Source organism: Eubalaena glacialis, chromosome 12 (assembly GCF_028564815.1).
Source record: "Eubalaena glacialis isolate mEubGla1 chromosome 12, mEubGla1.1.hap2.+ XY, whole genome shotgun sequence".
NCBI lineage: Eukaryota > Metazoa > Chordata > Mammalia > Artiodactyla > Balaenidae > Eubalaena > Eubalaena glacialis.
This window is the reverse complement of record NC_083727.1, coordinates 102248643-102268795: the sequence shown is the minus strand read 5'-3', so window position 1 is coordinate 102268795 and position 20153 is coordinate 102248643. Positions and strand designations below refer to the sequence as shown.

General features: G+C 35.8%; 1 protein-coding gene across 3 annotated transcripts in view; it reads right to left on the bottom strand.

Annotated features, from left to right (window-relative positions):
• BCKDHB (branched chain keto acid dehydrogenase E1 subunit beta) overlaps positions 1–20153 on the bottom strand; it is a 239403-nt gene that overhangs the window by 56202 nt on the left and 163048 nt on the right. For 2 of the 3 annotated variants that reach the window (XM_061206726.1, XM_061206728.1), the window contains one exon: positions 1224–1310. The exons of the other annotated variant lie outside the window; for it this stretch is intronic. In XM_061206726.1, coding sequence (XP_061062709.1) covers positions 1224–1310 — 87 coding nt within the window. The remainder of the gene's footprint in view (positions 1–1223; positions 1311–20153) is intronic. 3 annotated transcript variants of the gene reach the window in all.

Genomic DNA, 20153 nt, shown 5'->3' with positions numbered 1-20153 from the left:
TAGTGATTCATTCTTGCAAGCCCCCCCTTTTTTTTTCTTTACAGGGATAGTACATTACGCTACTCAATGAATAAAATGCACAGTAAATACCAGGTATTTATGTTACACAATGATGAGCAGTATGTTTCAAATTGTAGTCTCTATAATAAGGAAGACAATAAATCCACAGAACTCAAGTATTTTCTTAATTTTGTTAGTGAAAAATGTACACCACATGTAAAAATAACAGCATAATTTTTATCATAATTATGAATTCTTTTGATCTAGTTTTTAAAATATTTATGTTTAAATTTGATTCACCTAATTTTAAAATATTTATAACATTGTCAGTTCATACTTAAAGATTTTTTTTGGTAGAAATCATTAGTGCTCATATATCAATTTTATATCAAGTTTTTAACCATATACTTTTAAAGGAATTTTCAATTTATATGTATCTTAACAATTAAATCATCCTACCACCAGTAAAGAGAAGTAAAATGTTTGCTAGCTGCAAAGATACTCTGAATTTAAAATGCATACAAACTTTCCATTTAAAATATAGTTACTTAATTTTTAATTTAAAAAATTAGGAAAAATGAAACATTAAATCATCTTATTCCCATCTATGATATAAATGTGAATGAAAGTTTTAAGTAAAAATCCTCCATAAAGAGGTTTGTAGAATTTTTTCCTGATATGCAGCATCTTAACTGAACCCTTTTTTAAAAGAAATGTTTTTAAACCATTCCTAAAGTGTCGCCAATAGCACAGGATTAATCAAATTAATGAATTAAATTATTGATTGTGAAATTAGTTACTGAATTTAAATTATTGACTTTTGACAGGTTCATTTTTTCTAAGGTGAAGGCTGTTAAAATCAATTTTATAAATCAAACGTTTCATGATAAGATTCATCATGATAAGTTTTATCAAAAGACAAATATCCCATTCAAATTTAAGAGTTTTCTTTTCCTCTTATCCTAGCAAACATAACTGACATTAGTTTACTAAGATGATTTCAAACTTCCTTCTTCCTATTAAGGAATTTTCAGCTTTTAAGATTTCTTTTCTAGAAGATGTAATTAGACCATTATCTAAAGGACAGTGAACTGGAGTCAGACGGAAAAATGTACATTTCTAAACAGTGCATGCTTTTATATATTGTGATAAGTAATTTTGTTCTTGGAATAGACACATGCAAATGCACAAATGCTCACATCAGTGCCAAAAAGTTACTCTACCTGAACCGTCGAGCTGATCTCAGAGGCAAAGCCGCCCGTCAAGGGAGCCTCGTGACTAACTAGCAGTCGCCCTGTTTTGATCACAGACTGAAAGAGAAAAGGAAAGTCTGATGTGGAAGAGAATACATATTTTCAAGTATATAATGGTAGTTTTGATTAAGTAATACAAATAAATGATTTAAATCCAATAAATAATTAAAAATTAGCAATTCAATTTCATGCCAAGTAAGTTGTAACTCCCTTTCAGCTGGACAGTTCTTTGATTTTTGCACTGTTAAAAAACTTTTCAGTAGATAATCCTAGTGCAAAAGAAAAATGAGATTTGTAATTCTATGTATGTCATTAAAAATGCCTTCTATTATATTTTTGTGTTATAAACTGAATGTATTTCACATTTTTGTATCTGAATATCATTTTTTTCCTCATATAGCTCTAAGAATGAAAGTGCCTTTTTGTTCCTTTGGGAGTATATCTGCATATAAATAAATAGTCTTAGGACATTTTTTGTGTGGAGAAGGAAAACACAAAAATAGTGTGTAAAAACTGTAGCAAAGGAAAAGCTCAAGCCACTAGACATTCAAGGAAACCGAGCATGAAGAAATCACCGGGAAAGTAAAAGGGTTACAACTCTCTTCGTTCAAGTGTATTGAAATATGGTTAACGACCACAACTCCATTTTAAACTAGAAAATGTCACAGAAAATAAGGATGTATTCTCAACACTGGCTTGGTGCGGTTGTTCCCACTGTGCATGTCACACTCGGTACAATAATAAATCAAGAAGTATAGCTACGATATCATAGCAGGATGCCAGGGTGGAGGAAGGCAAAAAATATTAAAACCAACAGCAAGTTACTGCTTAAAATATGTTGCACAATTACCATATTACAAACGAGAAGTCTAATTTCTCCTCTACATTTCTAATAATTTTGTATCACCTTCTTTAAATTCTACATTACTCTTTTAGGAACACGAAATAAAAATCTTCCAAACAAAAAACTTACAGGCAGACCTGGTTTTATTGCCCTTCACTTTACTGTGCTTTGCACATAACTGCAGTTTTTACAAACTGAACCCTGCATTGTAAGATGATGGTTAGCATTTTTTTTTTTAGCAATAAAGTATTTTTTAAATTAAGATATGTACATTTTTTTAGACATAATGTTATTACACAGACTACAGTATAGTATAAGCATAACTTTCATATGCACTCGGAAGCCAAAAAATTTGTGTGACTCACTTTATTGCAATATTTACTTTATTTTGGAGGTCTGGAGCCGAACCCTCAATATTTCCAAGGTATGCCTGTATATAAATTAAAATATTGCCTTCATTCTAGGCAATTAGGGTTTAGAATTTCAAAAGTGTGTAGCAGTTTCAGCCAGCAGATGTTAACCTCCAAGATATGGCCAGTAGCCATGACAAAAATAAGTTACCGTATCTACTAAGTAAATAGTGACTTAAGAATATGAAATATGAAATTTTATGAACACCTTAATGAATGCCATCCCCGCCAATGAAATATTAACCTTGGAATATGTTGGTATTTGAATTTATGACTGTGGTTAATTATGCCAATGTGAAAGTCACAAATTAAATTTCAGTGCACCTGGTTAGAAATATAAAGAGACAAAAATATTCTACAATCATGAAAAAAACAAATGTATTCTCAAAGTATTCCCTAAAAAGATGTCCTGACTTTAAGGATTGCCGATTAAAGAAACAGATTTGACAATCAGAACTTTCTTCTAGCTCTGAATCCCAGAACTCTGCCAACATAAGAGCATCTAGGAATTATATAGCCAAAATCCATCCCAGCTAGACGGTACAACCCAGCTAGAGGGTAGAAATGAGAAACAGCTATAAAAACGCTGCTGTTCCCCTCAAACCCCACACAACAGAGGTGGTGCTTTTTATCTGAACTGAGGCCAATCCAAGATCAAATGACAACGCAATAAGCAACCAAGGCAAATGTTCTAGGCTTCCTCTAGCCTGCAGAATGTAGTGGGGAAACTAAGCACAGATGTACCCAGGACAAAAGCTACCAACCCTTGGAGTCCATGCAACACGATGTGTAAGCAGATAAAATCTGTCAGCAGGAGAAAAGCTAAATAAACCAAGATACATCAATACAGCAGAGTATTATACAGCCATGAAAAAGACTGAGGCCATGGAACAGTGCCCATGACAAGTTAATTGGTAAAATAAGCAAACTGCAGAATAATATGATCTCATTTTTGTGAAAAACGGACACCAGTAAACATAGCTATATATATTGAGCCAACATGTGTAAACAGTCTGGAAGGATTCATTCCAAACTATCAAAACTTATTTCTCCTGAAGATTGACAGTGAAGGAATTGTAGGGAAAGAACTTTTGGTTTTGTTTTACTTTAAATGAAAAGTATTTTTATATTATTGAAAATATTCTCAATAAGTCTAAAATAAATAAAAATAAAGGGAAAGCCCTTTTAAATTAATGCTGAAGGCAACAAATACATGTGACATTGCAGTCATAATCTCAAAAAACATAATTTTTTTATGGTATCTTAGGACTAGCTTCAGATACAAGGGAACCCTGAGGTCCCACACCCCAGCAGCAAAGAGGCACAGTGAAAACATAGGGAATCAGCCAACCCCCATGCCAGGCTCTGTGTGATAGCTGTATGTCGAGATCATATCCAGCTCATCTCTTGACCTCCAAGCTGTTGGACCCCAGACAAAATGGGAAATCAGCTATTGGTATCAGAGAAGGGGAAGTTCTTCAACAGCTCTGCAAGTGTGTTAGGTAAACATGTGAGTTCTTGGATCAGGAACTGTATGCTGACAGTTCTGGAAGGAATTCTGGAAATTTCTAAAACACCAAGAGCTGAAGGGCAGACACAAGATGAGAAGTAATAATGCTATGAGGCTCTAGAAACTGTCAAAGCAAGCAAACCAGTGAGAGAGAGAGGGGACAGCAACACAAGAGGAGACAGAAATAATGATCAAAATCATAACAACTGATTGTCACAGGAGCTGCTATGTGTTAGGCTCTGAGCTGAGTATTTTACTTTACTTCACTGAATTGTGAAAGCACCTAAATTTCATTTCTGCTTCTTAAAATCATCTAGTACCTGAAAAGTATTAAAATATATAAAATAAAATTACAGCAGAAGTCTGAAAAATGCCTAAATATAGACATAACACTGACAGTTTCAAAGAATTAGCATACATCATGAAAGGCTGAGACTATCATAGAATCCCATGATTTTGTAAGGTATAATACAAATTCAACTTGGTATGTGCTTTTTATCATTCACAATTTCAGTTTACTAAAATTTCTGAAGATAGCTTCTTTTCTATTTTAGAAATTGTTCACACTTTGTTAATATTATGCTAATGAGATCATTGCAAATATACACAGTTGAAGGGAGTGTTACTCTTTCCATGCTTTGCGATTCAACTAGACATTCTGATTAATCTACGTCTTTTGTCAACTTTAACAGGCATTTCACTTTCATACATTTAGGCACAATGACATCCAACTGCCGGGAAATTTTTCTAGCCAAATTTAGCCTTTTGACCTACTTAGAGAGTAAAAATATGGTGCCTTTCAATGGAGATAGCCATTAACCTTTTAAAAATAAATCACTATAGATATAAACGCTAATAAGGGTTTAAAATTCCTTTTCTTTAGAAAAAAAGTGATATTTCAAGTTTCAAGTTTTCTTCTGAGATAAATGTAATTCACCACTTGAAAAAAAATTTTAAGAGCTTAAACAACTTTTCAATATGAAAGCTAAGCCTATCACAGCCAGGAAAGATCACATAAGGCTAGATTTTCCAGTATCTGCTTCTTCAACTTCTTGCCACTAAGATCTGCTCCAGGATCTGGACTTACCCAGAGGGAGTAGCAGTGAGTTAGAGCAGCTAATGGCGCCAGGGAAAGCTGAACCAGTTCAAGATGAGGACCCAGCTCTGTGTCCCCTACCATGAAACAAAACGGCTTTGCTCCCTACAAGGCCTTGAGAAATTTGTCAGGAAAACTTAAAAAACAATTCTGAAAGGCAAGGAGTGAAACAGCCTACGGCTGTTGAGTTGGCAAGCACTGGTCTGCCCTGGATTTCTCCCCGAGATTCTCACTCTTTCTCACTCTTTCTGTCATCCCCTCCCCAAGGGCATCAGCAACTCTCGATTCAAGAGGAGCCATCAAAATCTCAACGCTGAACACACAATGACATTGCCAACAACCAACAGATTGTGACACCCCTGTTCTGATGGAAACTTTAAGATACCTTGTTCCTGGTCTGGCCACTTCATGACTTTTCCCCTCCATTGTCCATCTTCTGCCCAGACATCATTACTAATGGCCATAATGTCAAGTTATCTACGAGGGATACCTAGCCCAATGCTCAGACCATGGTAGCCACTCAAGAAAAGTTAACAAGATAAAAATCTATTAAAATAATTTAACTATATTAAACACGCCCTTCTTTAATGTCCTGAAGCTACTGCTTTCTTAGCAAAGTCCTTTTTTTTAATTGAAGTATAGTTGATTTACAAGGTTGTGTTAGTTTCAGGTGTACAGCAGAGTGATTCAAGTTATATATATATATAGAGAGAGAGAGAGATATATATATATTCAGTTATATATATGTATGTGTATATATATATTCTTTTTCAGATTCTTTTCCCTTAGATGTTATTACAAAACACTGTGCAAAATCCATTTTTAAGATAGTGCAAAAGCGTACTTCAGCACATCCCAGAACAATGTAAATATGAAATAACAGACTCCAAATTAAGGACATTTTAATGGAGCTTTAGCAATAAGATATCTGTGGTAATAGCAGAGTTGCTAAGTTAAACTCCATTAAAATGATTGCACAGATTTTGGCTGCCCAAACATGGGACACATGTTTTAGTGAATGTAGCCTCTAAAGATTTTAACACAATCCAACCAGGAGAACTGTTAAGCTGTCATTCCAGGAGAAAATGATACAGAAAGGCAGACCATTAAGCTGGCATATGCCTGAAAGTGCAACACACATTCAAAAAGCAGAAGTGTAGTTTTTATCTCTTACTCAAAACCTATGGCAAGATTTTCTTCCTACAGAGTAATTCAACCCGACCAACACCAAGTTCAGTGACCTATTCTGATGGCTGATAAGATAAAGTAGGAAAGGCAACACTTTGGATAGGCAATTTACAGCCCTTTTAACATTTTCTATCTGAATATAAAGCTAATGAAAAGCAAAAGAAACATCAAAGCTGGCCGTTACCAGTTCCTTTTGAAATCAAATCTGCTTATAAACACATATGAGCGGAAGTAATAGTAAAGTCGTACACTTTTGTTTCATCAATCAAGGGCATGTGCATAACAATTATATAATGTAGACGCATTAAGGACATGATTTTGATTAGCCTCAAATATTTTTGCAGATAAATTAAGTTTCTGAAATGTTTTCTTGTTTAGTAGGCAGATGCGTTTGACACGTTAGCTAGAAAAACTTCACAATTAATCACAAGATAACAATGTGTTAAAATATGCCTAGCAACTATGATTAGTCATCATGAGCGTCACACACAATCAGACCACTGGCTGATATTCCTCTGGAGAAATACCAACGCTAAAAGAGAAAGGAGAGTCATGAACCCCAGAGATGGTTCGGAAAAGTCCATTTTGGCAAGGCTCTTAGTGACGGGGTTACAAAGAGTTTGGTATCGTAGGAAATTGGTGTAAATGGAGAAAAAGTAAATCCTCAGAGCTTTCTCACCCATGTGGAAAAAGTAGGTAAGGGAGCAAGCAGGGCACAAAGAGAACTGAAGAAAGTCAACAGCAGAGGAATGAGCGAATCACTCTAACAAAGGCGTGAGGCGTTTGGGAAAATTTCAGACATCCTCGCTGGTTCCCTCTTGCCTGAATTATTGGTATAATCAGGGCTGACGAGCCTAGGAAAAACCACTTTTGCAAAAACTAAAAGCAGACATCTTTCGGAAAGCTACTTCAAAACATGTCAGACAAACGCGCTTCTGTCAATCAACCTTACCTTCCCAGTTTGTCTCCTCATAGACCCTCCAGGCTCCAGTCGTGTCAGGCTACTCCCTACCCCATGACTGTGACCCAAGCTTACCTGCCTCTGACTTCCTTCCCCAAATTCTGGAGGTTAACCCTAACCCTAACCCTAACCCTCTCAGGACCCATCTTACACAACTCCTCCCTCCCTGGTCTCCCCAACTAGGTAGGGTTTCCCTTATTTTAAACCCTATGTTACCCTTTTCCTTCTTTTTCTTATCATATTATATACCTCCTAGCAATCACTTCCTAATAGAATCTGAGGTGGCTGACAAGGCAAGGATATTCTATGAGTCCTAAAACCAGGGTTCAAAGGCAAGAATCAGGCACTAGGTCAAGGCAGCACTCACTGCTATACCTCTTAGGAACACTAGCAATTTACCTCGTAGAAGAGCCCTGCGTGCATCTGTCCTATTAGCCCTTCCAACCACACTCAAAACCACATATTCAAAGATGGGGGCTCTGTTATTCACATTTGTGTCTACCACAGAACATAGCATATGACAAATATGCATTAAATTGAGCAAATTATGCTCATTTTATTATTTGGGGACAAATGCATACATTATTAAAATTAAAAGTTTGAAAAAGTACCTAAGCATCTTTTTGTTTCTTTGTTTGGGGGAGTATTCTTTTTTATGGAGGGTGTGTATCTGTATATCTATACTGTTTCCTCCAGAAAACTCTAAATCATTCAAGAGGACAAAATTCAGAAAGTATCGAGTATTCTATTCCTAACCATAATACCTAATATATGGTTATAAATGTGGATGCTTAATAAATGTTAATATTGATTTTTGTAAAAAGCACATAGACACAGTGATTTAAATGAGCTTCCAATTTTCTGATGCCTTGAAGCTGTTAGGAGGGACCAATCATGCTATAAAAAGGGAGTCCTAAAAACTAAGCTCTAATCATTATTCTAGTTCTAATAGGGGACTATCCTGGGCCAGCTCTTTCCATCTATTTTTCCTACTCTAGATTGATTTTAGAATAAGAAGTTAGCAGTACTAAACATGTTTCTGTTTTTATGTAGATCTTTTGTAAATGCATGACTGTAATAAACACACAGAACATTTCCTTTCCTTGGTACTGAACATAAATTTCCTTTCCTTTTGACAAGAGTTCATGTTACCATGGTAATAAAGGTATTGTACTGGTAGATGTTTATTAGATATGTAGTGAAACATGGGAAAATATGTAAATAAATATGTCTTAAAAGTTTTTTTCATTTTCCACATTAGCTTAAACATCATGCAAAGCATAACCACCTACAGGTATCAACATTATTTTTTTGCGTGCCAAAGCAAATTCTCAAAGATTGAGGTAGCCATTTCCCAAGTTGTTTTCTGATCTTCATTTTTATTACTGCCCTATCATTTCTCAGCAGGACTTAAAATATTTCCATAAACTTGTCTCCACTTCAACTCTTATCCATTTCTTTTTATGAAAAGGAGAAATTATAACATGTCATTTGGATATTAATATTATTGATATCCATGTTGTAGAATTTTATAAAATTGTTAACAAGGACAATTAAAAAGCCAAGCTGTACTTTTGACAGACAATCAGGGTGTTGGATCTCCTACAGCTTCTATTCTTAGAACCATCCTGAGCTCTTCCAGGCTTCTTCTCTGAAGTTTGCAACAACAGGAAACATTCAGAAGTACCACGTAATTTAACCTTACTATAAATATGCTTATATTTTTATAATAAATGAAAAAGTGGTAGTACAATTGCTATACACACTACTTGGCAAATCTAGAACCTGACCTAGTAGTAAAGACCCTTGGCAGGGCCATTTCACTACATTTATTATTTATTAATTTAGGCAGCTTACCTTCATTCAAGTAATATTCTTTTGTTACCATGACACTATATATATATATATATATATATATATATATATATATATTGCATGTTGTGGGAAGAGGCTGATAATTCACAGATAACTCATGTACCTAGTTTAGCACCTAGGTTATGATTATGGGCTGAATGAAAATACCATATACAGAATTTTAGTTGTTTCACCATTTTAATCATTTTTAACTACAGTTCTGTGGCATTAAGCACATTGACGTAGTACGGCCATCACCACCGTACAATGCCAGCACTTTTTCATCTTCCCCGACTGAAACTCTGTACCCATTAAACAATGACTCCCCATTCTTCCCCTCCCCCAGGGCCTGGCAGTCACTATTCTACTTCTGTCTCCATGAATCTGTCTCTATCCTAGGAACCTCATCTAAGTGCAATCACACAATACTGTCCTTTTGTGACTGGCTTATTTCACTTAGCATAATGCCTGCAACAGTCATCCATGTTATAACATGTGTTAAAATTTCCCTCCTTAAAGTTGAATACTATCCCACTGTATTTATAAACCACACTTTGTTTATCTATTCAGGCTCTCGGGCACTTGGATTATTTCTGTCTTTTGGCTATTGTGAATAATGCTCCTATGAACATGGGTGTACAAATATCTGTTTGAGTCACTGCTTTCATTTATTTTAGGTGTGTATATATACACCCAGAAGTGGAATTGCTGATCACACTGTAATACTATGTTTAATTTTTAAAGGAATGGCCATACTAGTTTTCATAGCAGTTGTACCATTTTACATTCCCACAACCAATGCACAGGGGTTCCCATTTCTCTACATCCTCATCAACACTTGTTTTTTTTATTTTTTTGATAGTAGCCATCTTAATGGGTATGGGGTGTTATCTCATTGTGGTTTTGATTTACATTTCCCTAATGATTAGTGGTGTTTATCACTAATTTTTAAAATCTTTTTCTTTTTAATTTTTTAATCAGGCTGTTTGATTTTTATTTTTGATACAAATAGTGTTTTCAAAGTGTTTAATGCATCAAATTCCTTAAATTGGTCCCTCTGGGGACTGGAAATAAAATCTTCTCAGAATATGATAAACCTTATGAAAAAAAATATCATCAAACTCAACTGTTCACTATGTCTTCTTTTCTGAAAAAGCATTACATCTGGTTTCCTCACCATCCTCCATTTTGAAACAGACACAAGGACATTTTTTCCTAAGATGACTTATGTCACATAGATCCTTTGCCCAACTGATTATCTAAGACAGCACTCCTCTATCGAAAAATCTTCAATCGTAAATCAGCTAATTGGAATCACAAAGATAACTTGTAATCAGTAACAGCACCAGTAATCCACCATCCAAAGGAACAACTGAATCTACTTACATAGTATAGAACCTTAGAGTCATCTCTTTGCTCCTTACTCTGCCAATAACTAGAAGATAGACTAATGCCAACTAACACAGTTTGAAACATTGGTACAAACCAGACAATTACCATCATCATCTTATTTGAGTATTACATGCAATTTCCCAATTAGCTTTTAATCTTGTATAAGTTCCAAAAGTCGCTGGTTCATGTCAAAAACGATTTACTGAGCCACTCACATGTGTCAATACTGGGGAAACACAGATGAGTTAATCCAGGTCCCTAAAGGACTGTAATATGGGTTGCCACAATGTCCTAGGGCAAGACATACTCAAGAAAGAAAGAAATTAATTTAAAGATTGTTAAGGCAGAATACGGGAATTAAAAATCAAGTTATATTTGGTAAAAACAATTTTTTTAATTTTAAATTTCAACACTTAAGGTCTTTTTAAAAATAACATTGAAAAAATGAATTTTTATCTCTTAAAACAAACAATTACCAATAGTCTTTCCCATTCTAGTCATAAGTCTCCATTTGGCAAATTTTTCTCAAGTGTTGACGACAGAGGGAAATACTATGTTTGGCCATCATAAGAGTCTTAAGGGTAGAAACTGACATCATCCCCTGTGTTCCCAGCATACCGTGAATAAAAAAGTGACCCCAACCAAAACCAAGACTGTCAGCCAGTTACATTTTAAACTGCTGTTTTAAGCATGTATCTGGGGTACAATTTTCTCTGAAGCCAGCTGGTTGTCTACCAAGGCAACACTTCTCTAAGGAATGATCAAAAGCATAAACACTGCTACACTTCTGCATCACCATGGATAAATGCTTTTATTTTCTAAAACCTGGTCCAAATCTGTTGGAGTTAATGGATTTTTAGTCCATTACAAAACAAAAATCATGTGTAGTTCATAATACATGTAGTTCATAATAACCAAAGCTTAAAATCTTTTGGTTCTTTTTTATGACTCAAAAAAGTGGTAGAGTAAAACTCATAGGATGTTTCAGCAAAAGTTACACATATATTTTTCAGTATATATAACTAAGATGGTGCAGACAGAAATAAAGTACATAAATGTCATACTTCCATTAAAACCAAGATGATGGGGAGAAATTGTTTATATGACAGGTGGATTCAGGAAAAGAATTCCTTTAGCCGAAATAATATTTGTCTACAAAACATTCATTGATTACTTGATAGAATAGGTGAGGGGCAGAGAGGCATAGAAATCTCCAGGTCAAGAATTATAGTATCAAACTTCATTACTAATGGAATATTCATGAGAAGTTAAGATGCAATAATAATAGTTATCCAGAAATATAATTCAATATTTAAAAATTAATTTACACTTAGACTTAAGCTTTATTTTTTTTCAGGGATAAAACTTTGAAAGTTTCTTTACTTGTAAACTACAAAAATATTAATAATCCACTCCTGTTTGATTTACAATTTTCTATTCTGCAACTTTTTTATTGACAAGAACTATTAAACAGAGTAAGATGATCATGGCCATTATACCACAGATAGTGAGACATACCTATAATAACTTAGGCTGTAAATGATAAAAGCAGTTTTTTGAAGAGTAATCCGAGAAGATTTTATGCTTGTTGACTTACTTTATCATAAGTTGGTCATTTTGCTATATCCTCCAACGTCGCTAATCATCAGGGAAATGTAAATCAAAACCACAATGAGATATCACCCACACCTGTCAGAATGACTATCATCAAAAAGAACACAAATAACAAATGTTGACGAGGATGTGGGAATGTAAAGTGGTGCAGTCACTGTGGAAAACAGTATGCAGGTTTCTCAAAAAGCTAAAAATAGAACTATCATATGACACAGCAATTTCACTCTTGGATATATATCCAAAAAACACTACTTTGAAAAGATACATGGACCCCAATGTTCATAGCAGCATTATTTACAATTGCCAAGGTATGGAAGCAACCTAAGTGTGCATGAACAGATGAATGGATAAAAAAAGCTGTTTTATACATACACACACACACACATATACATACTATGGAATACTACTCAGCCATAAAAAAGAACAAAATTTTGTCATTTGCAGCAACATGGATGAACTTGGAGAGCATTATGCTAAGTGAAATAAGTCAGACAAAGACAAACACTGTATGATATCACTTATACATGGAATCTAAAAATACAACAAACTAGTGAATATAACAAAAAAGAAGAAGACTTGCAGATATAGAGAGCAAACTAGTGGTTAGCAGGAGGGGGGCAATATAGGGATAGGGGAATGGGAGGTACAAACTACTGGTTGTAAGATAGGCTACAAGGATGTATTGCACAACATGGGGAATATAGCTAATATTTTGTAATAACTGTATATGGACTGCAACCTTTAAAAATTATATATAAAAAATAGCAAATAAAAGATAAAAAGAAAAAAGAAGAATATTGAAACACTATGTTGTACACCTGAAACTAATATTGTAAATCAACTATACGTCAATTAAAAAAAAAACTGTAGTATACCCATATAATTACTACTCTACAATAAAAAAGAACTATTGAGTTACACAATAACTTGACTGAATCTCAAAGGCATTAGGCTAAATGAAAGAAACTAGTCTCAAAATATTACGTAATGTATGATTCCTTTTATATGACATTCTCAGGAACTCAAAGTTACAGTGACCATAAACAGGTCGGTGGTTTCCACAGATTAGGCGTAGATGTGGCTACAAATTGATAGCCCAAGAACATTTTTTGAAGTGATGGAACTGTTCTGTATCATAAAAATATTGGTGATTACAGGAATCAATACATGTGCTAAAATTCATAAAACTATGCACTAAGACTATATTCACGAAATGGTTACATAATTAAAAATAAAAGTAAAATGAACCAAAGAGCAACAAAGATTATTATAAAAGAGAAAATCATTACTAACCAATGAAAATGTTCCAGTGTTCTAATAATTTTTTAAAATAAGTTTAAAAATAAGAATAAAATGGCACCTCATCCATTAAAGTCACAAAATAATTTAAATTTTAATTCTGGCAAGGCTATAGTAAAATCTAGCTTACATTGCCTGGCATAAATCTTTTGAGGGACATTTTGGGAATGCATTTATCAAAAGCTAATAATTGTTCAGATTCCTAGAATAAGCAATGTCAGTTCTAGATTTATCTTCAAAAAAGAATACAAAAGATGTAAAATATTGGACATCTGGTTTAAAATCATGTGTACAGCCAGTAGACAAGAAAAAGAAATAAAAGAAATCCAATCTGCAAAGAAAGTAGTAAAACTGTTGCAATTTGCAGATGACATGGCACTGTATATAGAAAATCCCAAAGATGCCACCAAAAAACTACTAGAATAAATGAATTCAGTAAAGTTGTAGGATACAAAATTAAAATATAGAAATCTGTTGTGTTTTTATACACTAACAATAAACTACCAGAAAGAGAAACTAAGAAAACAATCTGATTTAAAATTGCATCAAAAAGAATAAAATATCTAGGAATAAATCTAACCAAGGAGGTAAAAGAACTGTACTCAGAAAACTATAAAAGATGGATGAAGGAAACTGAAGACAGCACAAACAAAGGGAAAGATATACCATGCTCATGGCTTGGAAGAAGTAATATTGTTAAAATGACCATACTACCCAGGGCAATCTACAGAGTCAGTGCAATCCCTATCAAAATACCAATAGCATTTTTCACAGACCTGAAACAAATAATTTAAAATTTGTATAGAAACACAAATGACCCTGAATAGACAAAACAATCTTGAGAAAAAATAACAAAGCCAGAAGTATCACAATCCCTGATTTCAAATTATACCACAAAACTCCACTAATCAAAACAGGATGGTACTGGCACAAAAACAGACAAACAGATAAATGAAACAGAAGAGAGAGCCCAGAAATAAACCCATACTTATATAGTCAATTAATCTATGAAAAAGGAGGCAAGAGTATTCAATGGAGAAAAGACAGTCTCTTCAGTAAGTGGTGCTGGGAAAACTGGACACCTACATGTACAAGAAACTGGACTACTCTCTCACGCCATATACAAAAATAAACTCAAAATGGATTAAAGACTTAAATACATAAAACTCCTAGAAGAAAATATAGGTAGTATGCTCTTTGACATTGGTCCTAGCAATATTTTTTTGGATATGTCTTCTCAGGCAAGAGAAACAAAAGCAAAAATCAACAAAATGGTACTACATCAAACTAAAAAGCTTTTGCACAGCAAAGGAAACTATCAACAGAAGAAAAACGCAGCCCACTGAACAGAAGAAGAAATTGGCAAACAATATATCTGATAAGGAGTTGATATTTAAAATAGACAAAGAAAACATATACAACTCAATATCAAAAAAACAAACAACCCAATTTAAGAATGGGACTTAAATAGACATTTTTCCAAACAAGACATACAGATGACCAACAGGCACATGAAAAGAGGCTTAACATCACTAATCATCAGAGAAATGCAAATCAAAATCACAATGAGATATCACTTCACACCTGTCAGAATGACTGTTATGTCAAAAAGACAAGAAATAAGTGTTGGCAAGGGTGTGGAGGAAAGGTAATTCTCTTGCAGTGTTGGTGGGAATAAAAATCTGTACAGCCACTATGGAAAACAATATGGAGGTTCCTCAAAAAATGAAAAATGGTAATATCATATGACCCAGTAATTCCACTTCTGGGTATTTTTCCAAAGAAAACAAAAACATTAATTCAAAAATATATATGCCTTCCTACGTCTGTTGCAGCATTAGTTACAATAGCCAAGATATAGAAGCAACCCAAGTGTCCATCAATAGATGAATGGATAAAGAAGACATGATTAGATAGATAGATAGATAAAATGAAATATTATGCAGCCATAAAAAAAGAATAAAATCTTGCCATCTGTGACAACATGGGTGGACCTAGAGATATTATGCTAAGTGAAAAAGTCAGGCAGAGAAAGAGCACATGATTTCACTTATATGTGGAATCTATAAAACAAAACAAATGAACAAACATAACAACACAGAATCAGACTCATAGATACAGAGAAAAAACAAGTGGCTGCCAGAGAGGAGGGGGTGGGGGCAGGTGAATGAAATAGGTGAGGGAGATTAAGATGTACAAACTTCCAGTTACAAAATAAATGAGTCATGAGGATTTGAAATGTACACCGTGGGGAATATAGTCAACAATATTGTAATAACTTTGTATGGTGACAGATGGTAACTAGAGTTATGGTGATTATTTTGAAATGTACAGAAATATCAAATCACCATGTTGTATACCTGGAACTAACATAGTGTTGTAGGTCAACTGTACTTCGATAAAAAATAAACAGATAGATACATACATAAATAAATAAAAATTTAAAATAAACCTAAAAAAAAAAACTGGAAACAACCCAAATGTCCATCAACAGGTGAATGAATTAGCAAATTACAGTCTATCCATATAATGGACTACTACTCAGCAACAAAGAGGAATGAAGTGCATGTTGATACATAAAATAAAATGAATATCTAAATAATTATATTGAGTTTAAAAAGCCAGGAAAAAAAACAGAGTACCTGGTGCATGATTTCATTTATACAGAATTCTAGAAAATGCAAACTCATCTATAGTGACACAAACAGGTTGCCTGGAGATTGGGGGGTGAAAGGGAAGAGTGAGGGACATGCTCACTATCTTGATTGTGGTGATGGTTTCACAGATGTCTACCTGTCAAAACTTATCAGACTGCACACCTTAGCACGTGCCATTCCTCGTATGCCAATTATCCTTCAGTAAAGCTGTGAGTAAAAAAGAAAACCAAAATATGAAATAAAATTAAATTTTAAAATATTAAGTAAATACGAACTAAAATAAAATAAAAGATAATCTTGTGTATTGTTTGTATGTACTGGGTCAAAAAAGTTAATTCTGTTTAAAAGGGCAAAGCACTTTAGAAATATTCCATTTAAATGCCTTCCACAACTATTATACGTTGCATACTGTCTAAAACCAGGGGCTTCAATAATTTTGTTTCATCTGCCTAACTTCTTCAGGCCCGAGTTGATGGCCGCTAGTTCGGAGCGGCAGGGAAGCAGGTGGAGGGCTGACAGCGTAGGAGAAGCTCTTCGCCATAAGCAGAGCTCTGGTCCTGAAAGACCAGGCTGGGAGCTGCCACGGCCTGCCCTTCGGCTTGGAAATTTGAGAAAGGGAATCTCCCAGGGAGCAGAGAACAGAATCATCAGAGTGAAGCCCCACATTCTGCTTATTGGCAAAGGAGTCTGGACAAAATGAATATCACCCTTTTCAAAGATGAATAAAGGAAGCAAAACATAGAGTAAACCACAGAGCCTATTGGAAAAAAAAAAAAAAAAAAAAGTTGGAAATTATCCTGATCACTCAAAGGAAAAGCATGCCTCTGAAAATGATCTACTTGAGATCCAGAAGAACATGTTAACTATTGTGCATTCAAGAGAACACAAGACCTAAAAAAAAAGTGGATATACGTATACGTATAACTGATTCACTCTTCTGTATGCCTGAAACTGACACAGCATTGTAAATCGCCTATGTTCCAGTTAAAAAAAGAGAGAGGATACCAGATCTAACCTCCAAGAGACAGGAATAAAAATTCTGAGGAGATCGTAAGGCTACAGACGAGACCTGAACGTCTCACATGGGAACTAAAACCACACTAGTAAAACTAAAGCCTGCAGGGGTGGTAGATCTGGGTACCTGGGTATCTGCCCTCTGCTAGCCCGATATAGTGCTCCCCCACTCAGTGGAATTCAAAACTACCTGTGGAATGAATGAGTATGGATAAACTGGCCTCCTGAAAGTGTCAAAAAAAAATACAGGGGCAAGAGGTAAGCAGACAGGATGGCAAGGTGAGGAACAGGGGTTGTCTACGTCTCCTTTCCTGGCCTCAGCACAGCAGTGACGAGCCTCCCCTGGGTTCCCCTCATCCCCTCGAACACATGAGGACCACAGCTGGAGAAGCCGGGACAGGCCTTCCTCCCCTCCTCCCTGCATTCCCCAGCTCCCCAAAGAGTCTGCTTTTGCCTGAACTGGAGCCAAGGGGAGCAAGGAGCAGGGCGGAAGGGAGGATCCTCTTCCCAGTCTGACAGCAACTTAAAGGGGACGGCACAGAAGTCACGGACTGACTACAGAGAGCTCTCCTTTAGCAAGTGACACAGAATCAGCGTCTCAGGACCCCGGGAAGTGAAGAACATCGGAATCAATAACGAGTAGGGGGTAGTGTGGACAACCAGAGAATACCGTCTCTGGCTTAGGTGGTCAAGCTCTTTTTTTTTTTTTTTTTTTTCAACACGTGAAAGCCAAGCAAAATATGTCTCCAAGCTGGATTCTGCCCAAGCGTTTGCAACCTATACTTAAAGGAAACATCTTTCTGGAGAAACGACCCTTCTTTTCAAATGCCAGGATGTACTCTCTGCCATGTTATCTTTACCCACAAAATTATACACTGAATTAGGCAGCCTTCCATTCTGGCCTTCCCAAACGTTTTGCGGATATTGACCCATGTAAACATCCATTTCGTTGAACGTGACATTTAGCAGAGAAGACCCAGTGTTTCAAAAGAAGGACATTTGAGCCCTTCATCACGTGTTTCTAAAACCCAGAAAAACAATAAGCTGTCCAAGATAATGTGTAAGTTTAAGCTTTCAGGAGTCCTCCTGTATGTTCCAAAATGACATCGTAAGTGGACAATTACAGCATCTGAAATTTTCAATCTGCAGGAAAAAAGTACCTACAGCTCCGAAACTCTTCCCCACAATGCACTTGGTAACCTGGCACCTGAAGCATTTATAGCATCCTTCAAGGCCTTATCAGGGGACCTCCAGTGTGTGTACATGCTAGTGAAAGAATAAAGTCAGTTTGCTCACTAATTTCAGTCCTTCATAGGAGAAATACTGCACCAAGAATGTCTACAACAGATGAGATGCATTTTTGTTTATTAAGTTTTAATAATTCTATCAAAATATAATTTTCTAGAAAATTTTCTTACAGAAAAGGGAATCTATAGAATTCTTTTGTATTACCCCCACCTACACACATACCCACCACCGGCACCTGCACCGGTCTTTTAAAATGTAAATTGCTAAACTTGGCCATCAGTATTGGGAGCTGGGCCAGGTTAACAGCAATGAGATGAAGACCGGAGCTGGTGTGTGTGTCTCAGCCACAGGAACAGGTATGAAGAGGAAGCACAGATGCCATGGCCAACATTTTAAAGCAGTGGAAGAGAATGAAGGGGCCACCATGAAAATAATCAGATTTATTCAAGACCCACACAGAAAAAGGACTGGAAAATCCAAAGGTCAAAATGGTGAGGATAAGATTATGGGTTCTCCTCAGAGGGTCATGATGTGGGCTCAGGATCACAGGTTTTTATCACTTCAGCATCACTGCCGCCCACTATTCTCCCGGAGGTTACCAACCCCCTACCTGGCACATCTTAACTAGACTCAAAAACAATGCTCAGATTGGATCTTGGCCTTTACTAATCATAAATTCATTTCTTAAGTAGCTAAACTGATGCTTCTGAATCTGCGATACACTGCTCCTTCAGTTCTGACAGTAATTCACGTTATGATTACTTCCAATAAATTAAGGGAAACATACGAGTGTTTTGTTATTCTTGTGACTATCCATAGTCCTAAAGAACTTAAATCACTTCTAAATCTCTGTCTTAAAGAAAAATAATCATTTCTCACATCTACTGTAGAAAAAAAAATGTATGACATATAAAATATGTGTGCTTGTATTTACATATGCACACCTTTTTTCACATTTTTTATCTACACGATTTGAAGTTCACATATTTTAAACCTCAGCCCTAGTGGAACCAGGAAAACTCCATGAAGATGGCATATTAGTGTAATCTTCTGCTCCCTGATCCTACAGTTTCATGATGCTGGAGTGGATCACCTTACACCAGCACAGACAACCCATAATTCTGAAATCAGAACATAGCTGGCTCTGAATGACTGACACTGAAACCATAACATTGAAGCTGGCCTGCAGCAGTGAGTTATCCCTGCTCATTGAGCAAGGCAGTGGGGCTGGGAAAAGACATTCGAGACATAAATCTGCAAATTCTCAATAAGCTGCATTGATTAAGAGCCAGTATCCAATCTGAAAAAAATGTCAAAGGCCATTTCTCTGAATCAAATTAAGTGGTGAGATCGGTAATATTAATAAACATGTCTGTACTACCTTCGATACTGAACTGTTTTGGCACTACTTTTTCAAACCACAAGATAAGAAGGCAACCAGAAAACAAGAAAAGGGAGCTGGCGTCTAGTCTGAATTCATCATTTTTATTTTTAATTTAGTTATTTTATTTATTTTATTTTTGGCTGCATTGGGTCTTCGTTGCTGTGTGCAGGCTTTCTCTAGTTGCAGCGAGCTGGGGCCACTCTTCCTTGCGGTGCGCGGGCCTCTCATTGCAGTGGCTTCTCTTGTTGCGGAGCACAGGCTCTAGGTGCGCGGGTTTCAGTAGTTGTGGCACGCGGGCTCAGTAGTTGTGGCTCGCAGGCTCTAAAGCGCAAGCTCAGTAGCTGTGGCGCACGGGCTTAGTTGCTCTGCGGCATGTGGGATGTTCCCAGACCAGGGCTTGAACCCGCGTCCCCTGCATTGGCAGGCGGA